This window comes from Pelobates fuscus, chromosome 6 (assembly GCF_036172605.1).
Source record: "Pelobates fuscus isolate aPelFus1 chromosome 6, aPelFus1.pri, whole genome shotgun sequence".
In the NCBI taxonomy this organism is placed as follows: Eukaryota; Metazoa; Chordata; class Amphibia; order Anura; family Pelobatidae; genus Pelobates; species Pelobates fuscus.
In genome coordinates, this window is record NC_086322.1 from 185,538,241 (window position 1) to 185,550,517 (window position 12,277).

A 12,277-nucleotide genomic window follows, 5' to 3' on the forward strand; every position below is an offset into this window, starting at 1 on the left:
CACTTCACACAGAACCCGGAAGTGCAGGGAGGCGGGAGGTAAGTACATTGAGCACATGTGCTCGCTCTGACATGCTGTCAGAGGGAGCACCGGTGCTGGGGCAGCCCGATCGGGTGCTCCCAGTCTGCCTCTAATACAGAGGCAGACCGGAGCACCGTTAACCCCGCGATCGCCGCAATTGCGGCGATCTGGGGTTAACTTTAGTAAATGACGGAAATTTTACGTCAACGGTCCTTAACTGAAGGACAAGGTTGACGGAAAATTTCCATCCGCGGTAGGGAAGGGGTTAAGGACTGAGGCAATTGTTCAGGTTCTGATCAAAACAAAACATAAACAAAATCTGGAATTTGCACTATATATCTGTTCAAACGTAATTCACCTCTTTCATATTAAATGCACCCACACTTATCATATATCATTTTGTTCAGGATAAACAGGTCTTTCATAGCATATAAAATATGTATATAAGAAACATAATTTAATATGAATAAAATATAAAACAAAATTGAGAAATATTTTATTTTTTTCAGTTCTGCATGGCATTTTAAAAAAAGGTTCCAGGGTCATATAAAGCACATTACATTTTTCAGTTTATACACATTAAAATTTGCCAGATTGGTTATGTTGCGTTTGAGACCGTATGTTAACCCAGGAATGAGAATTACCCCCATGGTGGCATACCATTTGCAAAAGAAGACAAGCCAAGGTATTACAAATGGGGTACGTCCAGTCTTTTTAGTAGCCACTTAGTCACAAACACTGGCCAGAGTTAGCGTTCATATTTGTTTGTGTGTGAAAAATGCAAAAAAACTAATTTGAATGCTACTTTTGGGCCACTACATCTAACATATGTAATGTAGAAAATTAGATTGTAAATTTACATGTTTTAAAGATACACAACCACGTCCTTTATTTCCTCATCAAGCAAGCCATCAATTACATAAATATCATTACAGTGGCAATAATTACTTATATATTTCAGTACTGAAAACAATTAAAATAAAGATGGAAAGGCTTTTTTGCATTTTGATATAATAGATGGTGATTATAAATCAGAATTTGAAAAGTTATTTCCATTTATGGTTTAAGTTACTAAGGTAAAACACTTTTGATAAAGCCTACCCAAGGAGAAACGCGCTAAGTGTATTGTTTATAGCTTTTTTATCACTATTTTATCTTATTATATACTGTATTAATTGTATTATGTTGAATTGTTTGCACCTATATCCCTGGTGGGGATCATACCACCCAAGCATTTTGGATTGAGCAAACCGGAATTAGCTTTTTAGCATGTGAGTAGGTTTAACTTATTTATATCTTTTTACACTCCTATTTACGGTGTACACTATTGTGGTTCTGTTTGTTTATCTCCACATATACACGGACAGAAGAATTTATATTTACATCAGTATCCTTGAGTGGGGATCATACCACTTCATGCGCTATCAGAGGAGCCAGGTTTTACGGCTCCATTACACGTGAGTGTACATTTTATAGTTTTTAACTACCCTTGCTCCATAGCTCTACATACTTCACCATATACGATTTTTATTTGTTTATTTTTTTATGAGTATACCGAATACTACACCTATAACTCAAAGAATTACCTCTGCACTTGATCCATAGGTGGGGATTATTCCACCCAGGCGCATACACTGGAGCTGCATTGAAGCTCCAGAAAAGTGTGAGTGCACATCTTTTATATAACCTATCACAACTACAGTTTTAAAATACTACACTATTATTTCTTCTTTGGTTCTCTCCACATATACCTTGTTTTTATTAAGTTGCTAAAATGTAAATGTTGGTAAACTAGAAAACTAAATTCAGACTAAAACAAACTGTGACTATAGCTGAGTCAGAGAATTTTATTAAAGACACGGAGGCTCCTATTATGCATATCTCTTTCTTTATTTCCTCAGCAGCAAAGATAGAGGAATATAAATATTATCAAAATGAAAGAAAAAACTGTACAGGCATAACGAGTAGCCAATCACATAACAGAGGAAGTAGCTATATAAGTCCTGTGTCTCCCACAATCCCCCTCTTTCTTTGCTGCTTCCTCAGACAGCTAAGTATTTTACTTGAGCTCTCCTACTCATTGCATTTTGTTTACTTGTGATTCATGTTTTGCTTATGCTTGTTTCATTATTGTCGTTTTTATTTATTGTTGATTACTATCTAGTACCTACATCGTTGGTGTATTTGGGGGTTTCCCCTAGGGGCTTTGCCCGCCGCCGCGGGCTGTTTTCCCTCATACCGCCCCTGTTGCCGCTTCTCGGCGCTATCTCAGCCGCGTGCCCCCTTTCTCTGTGGACGCGACTGAGTGTGCTCGTTTTCCCCTCTCGCGGGCTGCCCACGCGGGTAGGTGCACGCGCCCCTTCCCCCGCCTGGAGCCGGTCCACGGGCACACCCTGACACGTGCGGCGGCCATTTTGGGCGATCATTCGTTTCACCCTGCTGTGCCGTGCGGTCGGTCCCTTTACTACGGGCCCCCTTACTACACCAACGATCAGGTTTAGCTTTTTCTCTGTTCTGCTGGGTTAATCAACCCATTTCTAGTATTCAGTTTGCTTCTCTCATACCTCATTATGCAGGATAGCAAGGATGGGCCTACCGTCCCCTCTGGGGATTTTCCAGTAGATAATCCTGGGGGCGCTATGGCCTCTCAGGAGCTCCAGGCCCTGTTAGAAGCTACTATGGATTCCTCCCTTGAAAAGGCTATTGCCTCCGCTATGGGGACTGTCTCATCCTCTTTTGCCCAGTCCCTTCAGTCTGTGCTCTTGCCTTCTATGGCTGCCCCTAACCCTCTGAGTGTGGGGTCCCCCTCCCCTGCCCTAACTGTGCCGGGTGCCCGTAAGGCAAAGGCAAAGGCTAGACATATCGGGTCCCACTCCTCGATGCAGGCTTTGCCTGTCATGATTGACACGCCTCTGGCGGTCGCAGATAGCGCGCATCCCACGCGCACAAGAGCCCCTGGCCGGGCTAAAAAGGCTAGATTGTGGAAACGGGCTAGAGCCCTGGATGATGGGTCGGATACCGACCGGAGTGTGGACAATGATTCCGATGTTATGGAATATGACTCCTATGAGGAGGACGAGTCTGGCGAGGATCAACCCCTTGCGGGTGTAACCCCTTCTGGGTCCTCTGCCGTCCCCCGTAGAAAAGTGCCAGACCCCGCTGGGGATAATGGAAAAGGGCTTTTAGACCCACAGGGGAACCCCCTGTTTGACCCGGACGACCTGCGTCACCCGCGGTCTGCCGAATGGGTCCCTCCGGACCATATCGCCCAGTATGTGGCTAAGAGGATTCGCACACCTCTGTCAAAGGAAGGCCGCAATAAATTGCGTGCCGAATGCCCACGACCTTCCCTCCCTGGCGCTGCCTGTAAGACCCCTGAAGTGGACCCTCAGATTGCCCAATTTCTTAATAAGTCTGGGTGGAAGCCTAAAAAGGGTCTTGATCACTCCCTAAAAGGGTGCCAGGATAAAATTCTGGATACGCTGGGCCCCCTGTCTAAGCTGTACGAGCTCCTTGAGGCAGCCCGTAATGGCGACTCAGTTCTAGATATGGATGTGGCCATCGGGTGGGTCCAGCGAGCTATATGCCTTGTGGGGAATGCCAACACGGCTATGTCTTCCGAGAGACGCAAGGCTATTCTCTTGAAAATAGACCCTAAGCTGGCTGCTATGACCGTAGCTGAACCTGACTCAGCCGATGAGGGGATGTTGTTCGGCACATCCTTTGTGAAGGACATGGGGTCCTATGTAAAAACCTTTACGGCTATTGACAAGGCGCAGGCTAATATGAAGCGCGTCTTCGCGCCCAAGGTTTTCGGTGGGGCCGGGCGTAGCAGGAACCGTCCTCCCGGCCGTGGTTTCCGAGGCTCATTCAGGGCCAACAGAGGTTCCTTTTTCCCCTCTCGAGGGCTCCAGGACCCGAAAACGCCTCCTTTCTTCCCGGCTAGAGGGAGATCGTGGGGCTCTAGATACCCCCGTGGTGGGTCGTCGGGCAGACGCCCTTATGGTGAGTACCCCTTCTTCCCTTCTCGATCAGGTTCGGGTGGCGGGGAGGCTAGCCTTATTTTACCCAAGGTGGGCAGTTATTACCTCAGATGCTTGGGTTCTGCAATGCGTAAAGGGTTACCAACTAGATTTTGTTTCCCTGCCGGTCCAAACGTATACCCCCAGGGAATTGTCCCTCCCACGGGAGCAGGACGCGATGATCTCCGCGGAAGTCGCGGAGATGTTCTCAAAGGGCGCCATCGAAGAATTGCCGTTCGCCACTCCAGGCTTCACGAGCAATCTCTTCCTTGTACCCAAGAAAGGGGGCGGCGTCCGCCCAGTGATAAACCTTCGCCCTCTCAACGCCTTCCTACGCTACCAACATTTCCAGATGGAAGGCATCCATTGTCTCAGAGACCTTCTGAGACAGTCGGATTGGATGGCCAAATTGGACCTGAAGGATGCGTACTTCACGGTTCCAATAGCGATAGAATCCAGGGACTACTTGCACTTCACCTGGCACGGACGGCGTTGGCGTTTTACATGCCTTCCGTTCGGCCTCTCCTCGGCTCCTTGGTGTTTCACCAAGGTTATGAAGCCGGTGGTGTCGTTCCTCCGTACCCGAGGGGTTCGACTAATTATTTACCTGGACGACATCCTGATCATGTCACAGTCGTTGGAATGCCTGAAGTTGCATTTAGACTGGACGATCAACCTCTTACAGAACCTAGGTTTTCTGGTAAACTGGGACAAGTCGGTCCTGACACCCGCCCAGTCTATGGAGTTCCTGGGGTTCCAGGTGGATTCCGTGCGGCAGTTCCTGTACTTACCAGAATCCAAGATAAAAGCCATCCAGAAGGAGCTCCGTCGAGCTCTTCGCGCTTCGGACTTGTCAGTCCGGCAGTTGGCGAGGATCATCGGCCTACTGGCCTCCTCCATTCAGGCGATATTCCCAGGCCCCTTACATTACCGGGCTCTCCAACGGCTCAAGGGGTCGCACCTACGTTCGGGTCGATCGTACGAATCCCGACTTTGTCTGGACGAGGAGTCCAGAGACGAGCTGGTATGGTGGTTGGCACACATGGAAGCCTGGAACGGAAAAGCAATTTTCGGTTCCGTTCCGGACGTGGTCATAGAATCAGATGCCAGCTTGCACGGCTGGGGGGCTCGTTGTGGCGACATCTCCACGGGGGGCAGATGGTCCGACGCAGAGAAGTCGTTACACATCAACTGCCTGGAACTCCTGGCGGGGGCCTTTGCGATTCGCAGCCTTACCCCTGGAAAGGCGGACTGTTGTGTTCTCCTCAAATTGGACAACGTATCGGCAGTCCGATACATAAATCACTTGGGCGGAACCAAGTCCAAAATGTTGGCTCTGCTGGCGAAGGACTTTTGGCAGTTCTGCCTCCTAAACAACGTCTCGGTGACGGCGGAACACATTCCGGGCCTGGACAATTCAGGTGCGGATTGGAACTCCAGACATTTGAGAGACTCGGGAGACTGGCATTTGCACGCCTCGGTCTTCCAAAGCTTAAACAGGCTGTGGGGTCGGTTCGAGATGGACCTGTTCGCATCTCGACTGAACACTCAGTTACCGAGGTTCTTCAGTTGGAGACCGGACCCGGCGGCAGTGGCGACGGATGCCTTTCTTCAAGAATGGCCTCCAGGCCGCCTGTATGCCTTTCCCCCATTCAACATGATCGCTCGTACGATCTCGAAGCTGGTTCGTCACGACTGTTGTCTGACCCTGATCACCCCTCTGTGGAGATCACGGCCGTGGTTCCCTCGTCTGATGGAGTTGTCCATAGACTTCCCTCGTCTGTTGCCGAACTTCCAGGACCTCCTTCTGGATCCGGATGGGAACTCGCACGAATTGGTGCTCCAGCACCAGTTGCCCCTGGTAGCATGGTTCCTTTCAGGGGACGCTGGCTTGTCCCTGACGTTCCACAGTCGACTCTCTTGCTCCTCGATAACGCCTGGGCTCCGGGCACACGATCAGCTTACCGAGCTGCATGGAAGTCTTGGTCTGATTGGTGCATGGAACGGGCAGTGGATCCCATATCTGCCCCTCTCCATTTGATACTGGGGTTTCTTACAGCCCTGTTCGACTCAGGCAAGGCGTACAGGACTATCAATGTTTTTCGATCGGCCATATCGGCCGGTCATGGTGGTTTGGAAGGTGTACCCATCGGCAAACATCCTTTTGTATGCCGTCTTCTCAAGGGTATTCGCTTCGTCCGTCCGCCTAGGTCGCGGTTTTCGACATTTTGGGACGTCAACATTGTGTTGCGTTTTCTGTCGGATTGGTACCCTAACCAGGACTTGACTCTTAAGCAACTATCCTCCAAGATGGTTATGCTGTTTTGCCTGGTCTCTTGTAAGAGAGTCTCCGATGTTAGGGCTCTTGACTGGGGTGCCTTTGTGTTTACGCCGGATGGCGTTACTTTCACCATATCTAGGAGAACTAAGTCGGCGTCCAAAGCCTTCGTATATCCTAGATTCCCGTTGTGTCCGGCGCTCTGCCCGGTGGATTGTTTGAAGGCCTATCTAGAGGCTACACGTGCGGTGCGCTCTTCTGAACGCCATCCCCTATTCATATCGTTTAAGGCTCCTCATCGCCCAGTATCGACTCCGACGCTGGCGCGTTGGATTCGTTGGCTTTTATCCCTAGCAGGTATAGACACATCTGTCTTTACGCCTCATTCTGTAAGGGGTGCTATGGCCTCGAAGGCATCCACAGTTGGTTGCCGCCTAGAGGACATCATGCGCGCAGCGGACTGGTCCCGAGAGTCGACCTTCAGAGACTTCTATTTCAGACCAATTGAACACGTCGCATCTCAGGTGATAGCACAGCTTTAAACTTGCATAATAGGAGCCTCCGTGTCTTTAATAAAATTCCTAGATTTTACTAGTAACATGACGTAAAGTCATGATTTTATTAAAGACACGGAGGCGAGTATTATTCCCTCCCACCCTCCCGGTGTGGATTTGGGATTGGAGATGCTTCGATGCAATACAAGTACGTGGGCAATTAGGTCTGTATTGAGTTCATGTTTTTTGTACTGTGCAGTTTTTATCATGCTTTGATGATTTGACAGTTTTATATTGATTTCTAATCATGTATATATTCTATTTCAGAATCATGTTTCATGTAGATCCCTCACGTTTATGTTTGGTAAGTCTACAGTTTGAGTTTGGAAATTACCATATTTTTCTATCTTTTTTAGCTTGAAGTTCTCGTTTTGTTTCCCGTTTCCTGTTTGGATCAAGTGGGACATCGTTTATCTTACCTGGTCTTCGGTTGCGCAAGAAAGAGGGGGATTGTGGGAGACACAGGACTTATATAGCTACTTCCTCTGTTATGTGATTGGCTACTCGTTATGCCTGTACAGTTTTTTCTTTCATTTTGATAATATTTATATTCCTCTATCTTTGCTGCTGAGGAAATAAAGAAAGAGATATGCATAATACTCGCCTCCGTGTCTTTAATAAAATCATGACTTTACGTCATGTTACTAGTAAAATCTAGGAATTATAACTAATCAGCTATTTTGGCCTTAATCGTGAATGCATTTTAGAATCTTATAATCTTGTTTAGTGGATAAACCACCAGTTTTCTTTTACTGTGTCTATTTCAGTGAAAGGATATGCTCCTTAGTGATGCAAATTGCTCTAACTGCATGCCAATTTACTTTAAATAAATAATAATACAAAAAGCATTAGGAACAGGCAGTCACAAAACCCTACTTGCAAGAACTTCTATGATGTAATTCTCTTGTCTGAAGGAATGTGGATCTATAATTCAAAGAAATTGCAGCTCCCAACATTTCAAATGGATAAAGAGGGACACTTTATTTTTATAGGCATGAGTGAGGGTGTGGTCAGGGCTGGAGCTTTTCTGAGAAATATTAGGTGACTTATTAATAACAATTCATGCTACCAAAATGTAATTCAGAATAAGAATAAAGTATTGTATTTGCACAGACTGTTTAAAACACAGTTATGGTAGTTTAACCCCTTAAGGACCAAACTTCTGGAATAAAAGGGAATCATGACATGTCACACATGCCATGTGTCCTTAAGGGGTTAAAGGCACAATACCGGATTACAGCTTTGGAGCTCTAGGGTCAGTCCCTATTTTGGGCATAAATCCCTCTGCCTCTCTTTTTTTTTAATGTCTCTCCTTTATTTGGCGTTCCATATGGTTGGGGTTACTGACTCTATAACAGAGCTCCACAGCAGTAATACTTACAGTAATATGTCTTTAAACAACAATACATGTGTTTAGAAAGCAGTCTGCGTAAATAAGATACTGTACATTGTTTTCATTCTAAATGTACATTTTAGTTGTATAAGCTGTTACATTTAAAATGATGGAAGGTACGCATTATTGCACCATAGGCTACTGAGCATGTATAATGTAATCAGACCTTAACACATAATAACACAAGAAGGAAATATGTACTTAATTCATCACCCATTACATAACTTTCACTCAGTCATGTTCTCAATAGGACCAGGACCATATCAAACCTGATGGAATCAATCTATGGATCTCCGTAAGGCCCAGATTGTTCGAGCATCATACATTTCAAATGATTATTTCAGGCACAATAATGCACTTTTGTTAACATTATGAATATAAATCAGTATGTAACACAGAAACAATGGGTATATTTTTATGCATAACAACACAGTCACAATCATGTACGGGAACACCCACTCTCTCTAGAATTCAATCAGCTCCCGGGTAGATATTGAATAAGATTATAAGAGTATCTGAAGCACTTTCTTACAAGCCCTTTTCACTTTTTCAGACCAAAACATGTAAAACTTTTTCTTCTAAAAATCCTAAAACTGCTATAGCTTGCTATATAAAAGACAAAAACACATGACCAACCTGTAAGCTCCATTGTCCCTTTACACCAATGTGCATTCACCAGGGCTCCAGAAATATACACTTTGGGCAGGAAAGTTGTTAATATGTTCGTATATTGTGTGTTGCTGTCGTGCAGGAAATCTTTAGTTGCCTTTCTTGGTATTGTTAACATGCAAGTGACATACATACTTCCTGAAAATGTTCACTGGACCAAAGATGTGGGTTGTTTTTTTTACTTTTAAACATGCATCATTTGGGGAAAAAAAAAAGTAATAAAACAAGAATTACTTGGGCTCATGCAATGTATAATCATATACTGTAACTAAATCCCCATTATTTTTTTTGCCTAAGCCATATAGTTTAAAACAAACAAAAAAACTATAACATTTTGTGAGCATTGATTAATGTTGAAGCTTAGTGAGTGTGTGCTGGGTATTTTATGTTGTATCATTGGCCCCAGTAGCACCCTATAATGAATGCATGTTCAGTTGAGTGCAGCCTCATATTTGGGAGCCCAGGCCAATTCTCCCTAGTTTTGCACCGCTTTCTGTCACGGGTGCTTCTTTCAAGGGCCTATTTAAACTTACAAGGCAGGAGGATTGATTCCCCAAGTAAATTGATTAATCTTATAAGAACAGGAATTAGATTACATTTTGGTGGTTCGTGAGTGCGCTGGATATTGTATGTTATTTAGAAAATGGAGGTACATTGGATGCATTTAATACTGTGCATTATTATATAATGCATTTAAAAAGAATGGACAAGCTCCATCCTCAAAATGAATTTTAATTAATTGCAAAGGTAATTACTTTATAAACATATTTAAAAATAATGAGTACCTTGACTAAGGTACTGATGACTAAAGTAGCAAGGTTTTATCACCGTTCACTGATGATATTTAGAGATGATGGTGGCGATCATTGCAGGATACCATATGTTACTTTAATGGCTGGATACAACTTCGTCAACCGTGCAAACCTCCTGGGAGTGGTTGGTAAGGAAGGAGAGGATCCATTTTAGTCCTTCTCAGATTATTTGTAGAAGTCAATTTTGCCTGGTTGACTAACTTTTAGTTGTAGGTCAGAGCCTATTAGTAGTGGTTCTCTACTCTTCCTCATATTACACCAGAGGAAAATATAGGTTTAATGATATTATGACATTGTATTATTGTATTTTAAGTTAAAGCATATTTATACTTAATAAAGTAAATCTCTATATATGTGACTCTATAAACAAACTGTAAAGTTTTTACCAACCGTATGTATATATAATAATAATCATAATTATTATTATTATTATTATTATTATAACTGAAAGTTGTCACATACTCCTGGCAACATTTAGAAAGAATACTTTAATAAAGTCATTGCAAAAATTCCAGCAAAGTGATCATTTCAAGCTAGCATTGAATGACACTGACTGTATTTTTGTCGAGTTTATTTTGCCTTTTCTATGTCATGGCTAGTTTGCATTATTCTGGAACAAACATCACCCTCTAGTGTTGAAACAGTGCAATAAAATCCATGTTATATGAGATGATGAATGGCTGCAGTAATATTCAGTGTTCCTTGGTTCTTGAGAGAAGCACCTCCCTGTTGCTATAAGTGGCTTAGTACACCTACAAATACACATTGTATAACTGTCTGTCATTTTAACAATGAATACTGTATGTAATGTAGTGCCAGTATAATTGTAACAGTAATACGTTGCTATGTTAATGCAAATACGTGCTATAATAAAATAGGCAGCGGAAAAATGAGAGAGAATACTTAATAATATTATTTCATAATTCACCAATGGATATCATATGGTAATTTAATATAATGATTTGCAGAAAGGTTATCTAAAAATATAGCTGCTATCTAAGAGGCAGATATACCTGTGTGCTAGAGAGAATGTCATCAGATTCTGTAGGGATTTTTAAAAATGCTTTTTGACCATTTTCTTGATCCAAGTAGAAATCCGACAGCTATTTTGGAATCAGGAAATATTTTTTTTCAAATTTGTGGCACTATTAGAAATAGCTTCAAATTGTGTTTTTCTCGTTTTTATTTGTACCAGAGGAAGAGAGATTTAAAAGGTTGATCTTGATTCACTTTTTTTATTTTAGCTATATGACTATATAGCTGTGTGAATCATAAATTTGATCATGCCTGTAAATGCCATGGTGCTATAAACATTTTTCAAACAGCGCCTGGCTATGCCACTGGATTTGATGCTCCTTTGAGCAGTATAAATGGTGGTTACATCTATTTCCTTTAAATTAATGTTCATAATCCCTTTCAATTCATGTTTTCAATTCATGTTCACTAATTCACTTTTCTTCTGACAGTTATTTCATTATTTACCCCGTTATTTTGGAGTGAGGCAAAGTGAAGTGAATACATAGCATTCCACAGGGAAGCAAATACATGAAGCAAACTATAAATCATTTCACCAGTCCCAGGGATGATTAAAATATTGCTTGACTCCACAGGCCGCATGACACCAAACAAACCTACTTGCTAAACAGGAGGATTCTTTAATCCACTAAAATCTGATGTTACCTACTTTGTACCCGCACACTACATACGTAGATCCTTGAGTTCTGTTATAATTTTGAATTGCATATCTGTATTTCCTGCTCTCGGATCACACATTACCTTCTTTAATTTCTAGTTGTGTCCGGTACCTACGCGTACAAATTCATGGTTTTTGAAAAGTCCAACAAAATATGTCAAATAAAAAGAAATTTCCATGAAAAAAAGATTGCTTGACTGTCTCCAAAATGCTTAATTTCTTTCTGTAATTTAGTTCTGTAATATTCTATGTAATGTTTATATGAGTCATTGCATTTAGGTTAGAATTCTTAATAACGTGAAGGTAAGTGTTTAGAAATGATACCCTATTCTGAATCTTAGTAAAAAGTTAAGTAAAATTATGTATATTTACATATCTTGGCTATAAACCTAACACTCTTCTTTAACAGGGGAAGAAGGAGTATATGTCTACATGCATTACATGAATGACATATTCATTACATTCATTGCATATATGTCATGTTACACAACGACATATATGCATGTGCACTGTCGGGATTTATCTACAAATCAGGACGGCACTGACTCTTTTGAATGTGTGGGTTCAGATTGCAGGGTAGGGTTATTTACAAATATTCATATGAATGTGTTTTTAAATTCCTGTGTGAAACTCCAACAGCTTATATTTAGAATTACCTTGCATGTCTGCAATGTAGAACCCCATTTTGTTGTCCATAGAGAAGTGATGATTTCCCTTTAATACAATTGACTTATACTATTGACATCTTCAGTGTGTTATAATTGCCTTCATGGTTAACTAGTTTTAAGAGCAGAATTTTAACCGGGAGAGAAAGTGAGTGTGAGAAGAGAGAAAG

General features: G+C 42.6%; 1 protein-coding gene across 1 annotated transcript in view; it reads right to left on the reverse strand.

Annotated features, from left to right (window-relative positions):
- Positions 1 to 9,008, reverse strand: part of LOC134614601 (B-cell scaffold protein with ankyrin repeats-like) — a 145,116-nt gene extending 136,108 nt beyond the window's left edge. Inside the window, exon 1 of the mRNA XM_063458578.1 lies at positions 8,905 to 9,008. Coding sequence (XP_063314648.1) covers positions 8,905 to 8,917 — 13 coding nt within the window. The 5' untranslated portion in view covers positions 8,918 to 9,008. The remainder of the gene's footprint in view (positions 1 to 8,904) is intronic.
- Positions 9,009 to 12,277: the final 3,269 nt, after the last annotated feature.